This window comes from Thermobia domestica, chromosome 4 (genome assembly GCF_964235325.1).
Source record: "Thermobia domestica chromosome 4, izTheDome1.hap1.1, whole genome shotgun sequence".
Taxonomy (NCBI): domain Eukaryota; kingdom Metazoa; phylum Arthropoda; class Insecta; order Zygentoma; family Lepismatidae; genus Thermobia; species Thermobia domestica.
In genome coordinates this window covers 181,411,779-181,423,964 of record NC_137457.1, presented here as the reverse complement: position 1 = coordinate 181,423,964, position 12,186 = coordinate 181,411,779, and the positions used below count along the sequence as shown (strand labels likewise).

General features: G+C 33.2%; 1 protein-coding gene across 1 annotated transcript in view; it reads right to left on the bottom strand.

Moving 5' to 3' along the window:
- LOC145682956 (uncharacterized) overlaps positions 1-12,186 on the bottom strand; it is a 737,495-nt gene that overhangs the window by 692,181 nt on the left and 33,128 nt on the right. The window contains exon 2 of the mRNA XM_081754317.1: positions 5,188-5,275. Coding sequence (XP_081610443.1) covers positions 5,188-5,275 — 88 coding nt within the window. The remainder of the gene's footprint in view (positions 1-5,187; positions 5,276-12,186) is intronic.

The following is a 12,186-nucleotide window of genomic DNA, read 5'->3' as shown; positions in this document are numbered from 1 at the left end:
ATAATTCTATTTTGAGTAAGATTTTGAATTTGATTTGCAGCACTAGTAAATTTGGTATCGAATTTTCATTTAATTGTATTATAGTTTTGAATTTACAGGATTTTCAGGAGAAATTTAATGTAGTTTTACTTGTAATTGAAACATATTTTGTAATATTTTAATGACAATGTAATATGATGGAAAAGTAAAGTCCCAAGAAAAATCCCTGGGTGCATACCATGGGTCCAATGGACCCATAACAAAACGTGGTTATCAATATATAGTTACATATTTTATATATTCAACCGCGCTGCTAGGTATGCTCTGTTTGAAGGTGTAGGATTTCACGGCTATTGAAATTATTTTCCTTTACTATTTATTTTCTATTATTTTATGTTCTATATTTGTATCACACATTTACATAGCATGGGTCCATTGGACCCGTGGAATATAAAATTTATCTACTTCTTCAAGTAGAGTCTCTGTAGCTTATACAGTCCACCATCAATTAAAGGTAACAAAAAATATAGATTGATTACTCAATGTGAAGGATTTGTACTGCATTTTCACTTCCATCTGGTGTCTGTTTCTTCAAACTGTGCGAAAACGCTGCATGAACCACCTTTTACGTTACGACCGAACCAATATTCATTCTACTTTATTTCGAAACGGAAGACGAATAGTCTATCGTAGCTTTACGCCAAAAATCCCTTATCTGGTTTCCAAACTGTTCGAGGAAACAACAAGCAGATGGCAGTGAAAATGCTGTACAAATCTCTAACGTTGGAGGTACCCATCTGCAAATACCCTCCAAATGTAAGTCGCTTGGAATACCCGAAGGACTTCATTTGGACATTATACACTTTATTGTTAACTATAGTCATATTTTTCTTTTCTTCTATTTCTGTACGCACCACAATTTCGTCGGGTTCTCTGATTCACTATATTGTTGCCTATTGTTGCTTTTCACCAATAACAGTCTTTTTTTCTGTTTTTTATTTGTCATGAAATACGTCGTTCAAAATACAGAACTAAAGAGCAGATTTTTGACATCTGTTGTAATGTATGCAAGTACTACTTGAAGTAATCACTGGCGAACCTTGCGTGAATTTTCATTTTCTTCTATACAAAGGTGTAACCTTTTTCTGATCTAAAACGGAATGCGCTAGTACAAGTAAACGTAAACGACCTAGATCAGAACACAGAATTTACGCTCCCAGTCCGAATTTTTCTTCTGTTATTTCTCAGTGGGTGTACGAAGATGAAGGCATGAGTTCAAAAGAAAGTGAAGTATGAGATACAAGTGAAGAATATATTCCTCCTGCCAATCAAGATGAAGACGAATCTTCTGACACTTTTGATCAAAGTGATAATAAGGAAGACGACGGTATGTGTGGAAATATTCAATCTGCTTCAAAACAAGACGCAAATCCCCTACCAAAAGACAGTGATTATATTGCACCCATTGGTATGATATAGAATAACAATCCACCTCCTCCAGTAAAAGCTCACGATCACAATGTTACAAGATTTAAAGCAGGACCTTCAAAAGGTACTAGAAGTGATTCTCCATCGATATTTGGAATATGTACGTTCCACGCACTATCCTGGATTAAGTTGTTATATTCACCAACATGGAAGCAAAGAGAATGTTTCACTTTCAAAAGAAACATTGGGAGGACATATCATTTAAAGAATTCTGGCTTTTTTTCGGAATTTTATTACATAATTGGGCAAACAAAGCTTGGGATGTTCATGTGCGGGAACTCTTTCCTGACAAATGTTCCAATTCATTATATAGAGCTACGATGTCAGTGAATCGTTTTGAAGCCATAAGAAGATTCCTAAGGTTCCACGACAAAACAACACGACAAGCTAAGCTAGAAACAGACAAATTTGTGCATATTTCTTACGTATGGCTATTATTTATTGAACAGTGCAGAAAAGTGATGGTCGCTAAGGAAAATCTAACAACAGATGAACTGTTAGTTACATTTAGAGGCCCTTGTGGTTTTATTCAGTATATGCTAAAGCAACCGCGGAAATACGGCATAAAAATTTTCGGGATGTGTGAAGGAGCAACAGGTTACGCCGTTAACGGATTAGTGTACAGAAAAAATAAACCAGGAGAACCACTACTGAAGGATTTGGCTTTAAATACAGTTAAACATTTCGTTCATACTGTTGTTGATACAGCCCGAAATATCACGATGGACAATTATTTCACCAGTATACATTTAGCTAAATATCTACTGGAGAAACTTAACTGTGGTTGGGACATTACGAAATAATAAGAGAGAAATACCAAAGGAAATGAAACCAGGCACAACTCAGGCAGCGAATATCAGTAAATTTGCGTTTCAAAAGGAAATGGCAATGGTTAGATACTGTCAGAAGAGAGACAAAACCGTGATTGTTCTAAGCACAATGCACCATGATGATGCAGTTGATATCGATCACCCTGAAAGAAAGCCGATTATTGTAGAATTTTACAACGATACTAAGGGTGGCGTTGACATCATGGACCAGAAAGTTCGCAATTACACATGCAAGAGGCAAACCAAAGTACTTTGGTGTAATATGATGGATGTTGCTACGCTGAATGCATTTATTGTTTATTGTGACCAACATCCCACGTATCACCAAAAAGGTTCAGACAAAAGAAGACTTTCCATCAAAAAATTATTTATGGAAATGATTCTTCCACATATGCTCATAAGATCTGCCAATCCCCATCTGAGTAAGAATATCTACCTGGACATGAAAAAGTTAATCACAATTCCCGACACCCGTACTAAAGCTAATGGGCAAAGTTGCAGTCGTGGTAAAGCACAGAAAATAAGATGCGCATTGTGTCCTACATCAAGGTATAGAAGTCCAGAACAATGTGCTGCAAGTGCTTGAAGAACGTATGCCAGGAACACAGCAAAGTTCTCTGTCCGTTGTGACCAACAACATGTGTGACCAGTGAGATGGTGACAGTTGTGAAAGTGATCCGAATCGTATACTTCTCGGAAATATACTTCTCGGAATTTTTCAACATGCATTACATTGTTTGTAATGTTTTAAAAGGGGATTTTTGAAAAGTGTTAAAAAAAATAAGTTTATTTTACTAGTCGTATTTATTGAAAGTATTGTCAAAATATTTATATTCAATGTAGACAATAAATATCCGAGTAAATTTACGAAATATCAACTAGATCTAATTTAAATATCCCATACAAATATAATAAGGCCTTTTGGACCCATGCTATGTAAATGTGTAGATAAAAGAATGTATGCATCCAAGGGTTAAAAAAGAATTTAATGAAATTCATGATAATCACTTTTTATTCTAGCCGATTATAAAGTGGAAAGTATTGTATGTTTATTGAAACGTGAATTTCATTAAGAAATTTGCAAAAAATATATGCATTTTCGTTTATTATTTATTATGATTATACAAGTGTTGAGGAATGCTATTAAATGTAAAGAATTTCTTAGAATTTTTCTTCTTTTGGCCTGGCGGGTTGGTGGTCTATGTTAGTCACAAAAAGAATTAAGATTATTATTAGAGACTGGAAAGAAGAAATGTTGTTTTCTTCGACTATATTTGGGAACTTTGCTGAAACACTTGTTTGGGGGTGAATTCTTGAAGAGACATTCAATTACAAGAATTAGTTGTGCTTTACGAGTTGGGCTTTTGATAAATATGCTATTATAAATATATATCAAAAGAAAAATATTATGTATGAGTCATTTTTTAAAAAAAAAACGAAAGATCGACCTGTAGTTATAATATAATTACAGGTATCTAAATACTCTTCCTATAGATATTTACGAGAAATGAGAAAGAGAAAAGAGCTGTATTTTGTTTATTAATGCGCACTTAGTTTGTTACGGAAACACGTGACTTATGTCTTCAGTTTCGAACCAGAATTCTACCGAAAAGAATTGAGAACCTAAGATAGCACCCCTTGAGCTACGTCCATTCTTTACATTAAGCTACTGAGATCGTTTTCTATTAACGTATTCCAACTTTTGTTTTTTGGTAACTTAGCTACAAGTGAATTGAGAAACGAACTAGTGAAATTTAACTTAGCTGTGTTATATTATCTGCAATTGGGAGAGGATTTGGTTTCATTCTGTTGCTGTGGAATATTAACGTTTTACTTCCGTGTTGGCTGTTTGTAAAGTGGCATTATCCTATATATTGTGTGTTGCCATAGTAGCAGAGAGGAAGGGGCCAAGTTAAGTGTCGTGTTATACTATTTATAGTAGACCCGTAATTATGTCTCGTGCAATGTGTTCTATATGTTATAGTGCAGTTGATTTTTGCATTCAACTTTAGCTTGTTGTCTAACTGGCAATTTTGTTTTTTTTTTCCGCTGATGACACATTGTTGCTTTGTCAATTTAACGTCCCGTTTCAGAGAAAGGCATTGTACTCATTGGAGCTCTTATTCCACTTATTTAATTAACTTCAAGATGATAATTAAAAGTTTTAAAAATATTTATTTATCCATCCCAGCGATAATTTTCAACATTTTTCATAACGTCTTGAAAATTAAAACTAAGATTTCGAAATATTTTTGGAGACATTAGTTTTGACTTCGTTTGATATATTAAATATTTCTGAGATTTTTATAAATTTTGATTATGTATCAAGACTGAATAATTTAAGTATTGAATGCCGAATTTGGTGAAAAAGATTACTCATAAATTATATTATGGTCCAAATATTATAATATGTAAGGATTGCACATTTGAAATGATTTTTTTCTACGAAGCACAATTAGTTGAGCATTTAATGTTATATTTGTACGTTTACAGATGAAGGAATGTTTTCATCGATTATAAACGTATATTTCTGATTGTAGTTAAATTTCAAGTTGTTTATAAAGATAATTGCTCGATCTTAATGTTAATAAAATTTATAGTAAAGATTAATTGATTTCAGTATTTGAAACTTTTTGCTATATTTCGCTATATTTGAATGAACAGTTTACTAACATTTCTTTTCTTTTTCAATTGAAGAACTGACACCGTATAATCTGCAAACCCTAGACAACTGTTCATTCTATATCTTACACAAATGCCAATTTCATTATATATGGCTTTTTTTAACATTAAGTTTTTATATTATTTAGCTTCCACCCAATGAAGTGCGCTTACGATTAAAAGTATATTATTCTTTTTATCATAAAATCTAACTCTTTTCTATCCTTACCATAGAGGTAATGCGAAGCAGAAGTCGTCAAGTTGTATATAATCAGAACAATAATAATGGTCCGAAACACTCCCATATGTTGCGACACCTAGAAATAAATAACAATGAATAAATAGAATGATTGACGAGAACTGGTTTAGATATTCTATATTCAGTATAAAAACCTACAAAAGTATATAAAATGCTGATTACGACAAAGTAAGGACAGAGACATCATAAAATTTTCTGGGAGATGAAATTATGTTTATTTTATACTTTTTAATAATATGTGCCCCGATGTATTTCATAAAATGCTTATTTTTGCTATCTTAGCTAACCGTAAGTGTCCATGCTTCAAAAAGGTTCAGAAAATAAAGTATAATATTTTTTCTAATTATGATAAGGATCCAAATCTTTGATATATAAAATTGAATTGAACAATAAAATAATTCATTTCTTTTCCCATTAAACTCCTAATCTTAAAAAAATTGGATTAAAAGTTTTAAGATATTATCTTAAATCTATAAAACATTATATTTTATCGTGACTAGCACTAAAAACTTTACACATATAATTTAAGGTCCCGTTGTAACCGCCTTTCAAAGATAGTTTAACTTCATTTACTTTTACATTATTGTTCAGTACTTTTGCAATACTACAATTTTCAGAATTACAAATATTTTTAAAAATGTCTATTTAAGGATTTCAATACATTTCCGAAACAGTGACAAATACTATCAGAAACATAATTCTATACTATCGTCTCCCCTTCAAACGCTATATAGGAGAGAATTATACTCGTCTTTATTGTGAATGATCTAGTTGCAGACCAGATTGATAATCGATATTTTAATGATGCAAACTGCAAAAAATCTATATTGAACAGAATAAAGTTATTATCTATCTCTTACTTCCTGTTCATTCGGTAAAAGCCTATTCAGAAGAAAATAATACTTGTAAATATATGGTAAATATAAATGAGTTTCAATAACATGAGGGAAGAAAGAACAATAGAATTATTCCTTTTTGCTAAGTGTAAAGATACTCTTTGTTATATGTACTTCTGACATAATTTGTTAAATTCAATCGTATTTTTTTTTATTTAGCTCATTTCATTCTACAAATGAATTTTATTAAAATTATTGAAATATTCAATTCAAGCAAGACAAGACTCTTATCCATGTTCTCCATTTCCAGAGAGCTCAGATAGGCATATATTTTTTTATTTTCATAGCAAGTGCTACTAACAAACATAAGGCCTTCCGTTCCTGCTTTCGTACATTTTCTTAAACCTAGCAAATGCTTCATAGTTCATAGATCGCAATATTCATCGTTTTCTCATTTAACGAATAAATAGAGGACAGGTTTGCAAGGTGTATTAATCTTGAAGATTTGTCAAACGTTATATCGAGTGAAGAAGACCCCATATTCTGTTGTCAACTAGCTGCAATTTCACCAGTTGTTATCTAGAAAGTCGAAGATGCCTGAAAGGTTTATTTGTCATTCCAGACTACGAGAACGACGCCAGTCACCCAGGAATCATTAAAATTAGTGCTCCTCCTTTATACTCATACTTAATACTCACTCTTTTTACCTTACCTTTCAAACTAGTCACTTATTGCAAAATTGGACCATTTGAATTGTATTTGCATTATGAAATAACCCTTTACGGTAAAGTTACATGCAGGACATCAGTTTTCATCCCAATGTTACACATACCTAAGTTTGATTGTTAAATCTAACACCGTTTGTGACAAAAGCATATGAATTGTACTTTGAATGCGAAGTCGGATATCAGGATAAAAAATGGGCTCCAGATCTGAGTTGTAAATCTTGTGCAGTGTATCTTCGGGGATGACTAAATGGAACCCACAAATAAATGTCATTAACAGTGCCAATAGTGTGGCGTGAGAAAAACAGTTTTTATTTTTGTTTAATGAAGATAAGAGGAATAACCTCAAAAACCAGTAGGTAAGCATAATACCCAAATTTACCTTCCGCTGTTCCCTATGTTCTTGACTCCCAGACAGAAAACTGCTAGTTACGAAATTCTTGTCGAAGGTCAGAATGTGTACTTACTGCCATTACACATAGAGATTAATAAAGATTTTCGTCAAGGCTCTAGATAAAGAGGGCGTTGGCTTCTGATACCTGAATTCACTATTTTCCCTATCACAGATGGAAAACTTAAGGGAGGGATATTCGTTGGACAATAAATAAGAAAGGTGCTGAAAAATCTACAATTTGACAAAATCTTGAGCGAAAACGATCGATGCTGAAGAATGTGTCAATTATTTTCTGGGACACGGAAAATGTTAATAGTTTGCAATATGTCTATGAACCTTCAGTTTCTCACCAGCTACTTGAACTTCTTTTCCCAAAACTTACGTGCAGTTTCAAGTGAACAAGGTGAAAGATTTTATGAAAGCGTGCCCATGGAAGACAAATACACGGGAAAATGTGAATTGGTCTCTATGCTAGTTTGACTATTGTTGGACAGTGCAAAGAGAACATGAGAGAGCGTACAAAAGAAAACACTGATTATAACTTTTGTCAGTTTGTGAAGCAAGAAAGTTTTCTTATTTTGTTTCACTACGTAACAGAGAGCATGGAAGTGCGTAAAAAAGGTATCGCCAATGAGAACATGTTGTGAAGCAGTACGCTATTCTTATTTTATTTCACTACTGAATGTTGTGTTTCATAATTTTATATGTATTCTAAATTAATGATTATGTTTACATTTATGTCTTAAGATGCGTGAATAAATCTACTCCGCCCCCAATTGCTCGTACAAACAAATAAAAATATTCTCGGCCCATGAGCGAGCATAGTAACTTTCCCAAGGGAACAAACACCTTTAAAAGTAAACAATTTTCTGACAGAAACCTTCAACCTGTAGCAATAATTGCATAAAACCAGTTTTTCAAAATAAAAATCTGAGAGGTAAGTGGCTCGTTGAGGCCCTCTGATCAGATATTAGTACTAATTTGTATCTGCAAACTGTCCTCTAAATTTCATACGGTTACTCCAAAATTTAGACGGTCTTTACGAGCTCTGTAATGTTTGACTGGTATATTAATCATATTATATATAAAAACTATAATCGGCAATTTCTCAGAATTGGAGACTGATACACCAATTCCATCACATCAGTGTAAAATGATTTATAGGAATCATTCATTATTTTCAGGAAACAAACAGAAAGTTGAAAATTTGTAGCAAAGTTTTATCTACAGGAGACGTTATATCTGTATGACTTACAGACGTAGTCCATGACAAATATGATGATACTCTTTCATTGAAATATATTCTTCATGATTTTATTTTGCAGTATGTATTTATCTATGAAGATCAATTATCTACATAGTCACAACAGTGGTGCTACCAAAGTACAAAGTCATTCTTGACTTTGATTATTCATCTTTTTTCTTTCAATTGTACCTACAAATTAATTACTTATGGAGCGAGGAATTCTGTTTGTTGTCTATATAAAGTAACGAAACTTTAACACCATAGTTTTACCCTATCACCCAGAATATAGCTGATATGTATGTCCACATTGCGGATAGTAAAATCCGTTCTTATATACTATTCTTATAACTCGCCTTCTCATATAAACATGCATTCCTATGTAAGTTTAGTCGTTTAATAAGAATTGCCTGGACAAACAAAAGTGGTCTAAAGTACTTCACGTAACAATTCACTTATAAATACCTACTTCTCTTCTAATTCTTTCTGAATATGCTATCTATACCACGAATAGTTTTCTGAAATTGATTAAGTGATGATGTTACGTGTCGTGCTGATAAATGACCAAAACCACTGATAAATGTAAATCTCTTAATTAATTTATGAGGAAAGCCTTAAAGATAACAGTAGTAGGTGACGGAATTCGAAACTCTATTCATGAGCAAAGAGGCTTCTGCGCTTCTGAATTCGTGTTAGGAATAATGAAAACCAGCACAAGGGATTGTGTTTATATTTCTAACCACCCACTATCATCCATTCTCTCATAAGTTCTCGCTACATGAATTAATGAATTAGTGGTTACTAAAATAACCACCGATTGTTTTCTATAGCGTAGATAATACTTATTGCCCACAAAAGATACCACATTATGAAATCATGGCATGAGACTAAGAAACTAAATACAATGTGATATTTCCGTTGGGACTTAAAGAAAATTTTGCTACTTAATGGATCAAATAATGCAAACATTCTTAAAAACGAGTTAGTGTTCAGTGTAATATTATGAGCTCCTGGCGTAGCTTAGTTTGTCGCGAGCTGTCTGATAGCGGCTCCGATCGAACCACTAGTCTCCACTTTAGTTTGCCGCAATATCTGACGAAACATGTTTTAGTGTATAAATCGCTGAGAGTGTTTACATGAACTCTGGCAAGCTTCTAACCAATTTCTTTCACCACAATGCAATCAATGTATAGTTTACTGAGGGTTTTGAATTTAAAATTGAGATTATAAGAGTAACAAGAGCCAAAATACATTTCCATATCAAGAGGATCCTTAAGGCAGAATAAACAACTAATAATGAAATTGATAAATGCTATACGAGGACGTTGGAAGGGATATGAACTGTCAGTCAAACCGTTTATAATTCTTCTGCTCTTAATACAATTTTACTAAATTTGGTAATACTTGTCAACAGAAAAAAACATTAGTTTCAAAACGATTGAATACACAACTGGGACCAACACTGTTATACAAGAAATACAGTAATTTTATCTAAACCTGATTGCCTTCCATTTATACTCCCCTATTAGGCTACATGTAAGAATGAAACATATAAACCATAAATTATTAAATAAGAATTCTACCAATTTTATCTAAAGGATATTAGTTTTATTTACAGTATTATCCCATGTGGTGCTATATTTAGCTAGAAAACCACTAAAGCATATCAAACATCACCATTATTAAATAAACACGCAATTAAAATAACAAAAGTATTAGTTGCGTGTAACATAATATATACAGTTAGAGAACATTTCAGTAAGCAACGTAAACCGCATGTTGAGGGGAGGGCAATTTTCTAATAGGGGAATGATATTGAATTTCACAAAGTAATTAATTTAATAAATATATATGACTTATATTTTTACAAAATGAACACGAAAAAGTACTAACACACTCTTATAAAGATTATAATACAATCTAACTTTTGTTCAAAGCCAATGATGAAAACTCCGATCTGAGTAAAACTATTTCTGACAATGAACCAGGTGAAATTGTTGAAAATCGTACGTCTAAAGAAAGAGGTGCAAGAAAAGTTATCAGCAAAACAGTTCTTTAAATTGCGATAATCTTGATTCACGTAATCGTTCCTTTCCTCCATGAACACGATGCTGACACTTGGGCGAGATTTTCGATCTGGTGTACATGCGCAAACTTTTCCGGTTCATGTTACAATTCCGGTTGCTGTTCCAATTCCGATTCCTGTTCCGGTTTCCCAGAGCAGACTACGCGCAACGATTAGTCTTTTAGGACTATGAACGCCACACAGGAACACGCATGCGCAGAAACATTACACACAACGCAAAGACTATGAACATGACACTGATGGTGGTGTTTTTCACACATTATATAACATCAGGGATGTACACGTTCTCTTTTATGAGCATTTTTAACAACGGCAACATAATAGAGCAGAGATTAAAAAATTACAACAAAATTTAACTAAACACATACACATACACACAAGACACACACACACATTTGGTGGAGCACGTGCAGCTCTAATTTAGTTGAAATTGCGCTAATGCGCAGAAAAATTGTACTTTCAACTCATGATTCAGTTCTACTTCCGGTTCCGATTGAACACGGTAGCAGCATCAGACTACGGACCCCCATTTTACAGCAAAGTTTGGACATAGCATATATTCTAACCCTTTGTACCATAGCAGGGTTACTTGTATATTTTTCTCTTTCATGACAGTCAAAATTTAAGGTTAAAGTCCTATTTGGCAACGAGTGACACATAGTGTACCCTCAAATTCGTGATCAGCGTATACGACATTCTCATAAATCGAGTGGTGCGGAATTTGAAATCTCAAAAATTAGCGGTTTTTTGTTCACGATGACCTCGTAGCGACTCGGCACTTTCAGATTCGTGATCACCGTATATGACATCCATATCAATCGGGTGGTGCCGAATTCGAACTCCCAAAAATTCGGGACCAGAAGTACGGAGTTGTGGGTGAAAGTCCTATTTGGTAACGAGTGACAGATCTGGGACCATCAAATTTGTAATCAGCGTATACAACATCCATATCAATCGGGTGGTGCCGAATTCGAAATCTCGAAAATTGCCACCAGTAGTGCGGAGTTTTGGTTCAATGTGACCTCGTAGCGACTCGACGGTTTCAGATTCATAATCAGATCACAGAGTTACATAAAAGCGCAAGATTTAGGGCTCAAAGTACTATTTGTCAGTGACACACATCTAGAGCCCTGCGGTTTATGGATAAGATGCCCTCGAGAGGCTCAACTGTTTCTTAAAATTTTGGCGGAAATTGTCCGCCCCTGGTCATAGGATTATGAATGTAATACGTGTGTAATACGTGAATGTATGAGTGTAATACGTAATCATATTAATAAACATGATTCCTTAACTCGTCTCTTAATGTTCTGTATCTATTAAGGGTTTCTCAGCAGACTGCATATAGCAAAGTCCTATTTCCCCTAAAATATATCTTATAGTAAGCTTCTTATAGCTATAGCTAGAGCTCTCTATATTTCAACTAGTATATATATCTATTCTTTGCTTACTCATTTACTTATTTATTTAGCTAGCTTCTTTTTTCCTTATTAACATTAATAAAATATAATCATAAGTTTAATAATATAATAATAATAATAATAATTAATAATTAATAATTGTCACTTCCTGTTATAATAAAATTCTTCAAGATTAATCAAAATCTTGACTGTCATATCTGTAATAAAATATCTATTAATCTTTTTTTCTATTAAATTAGCTATCTATTTCTCTATTATCTTCATCTA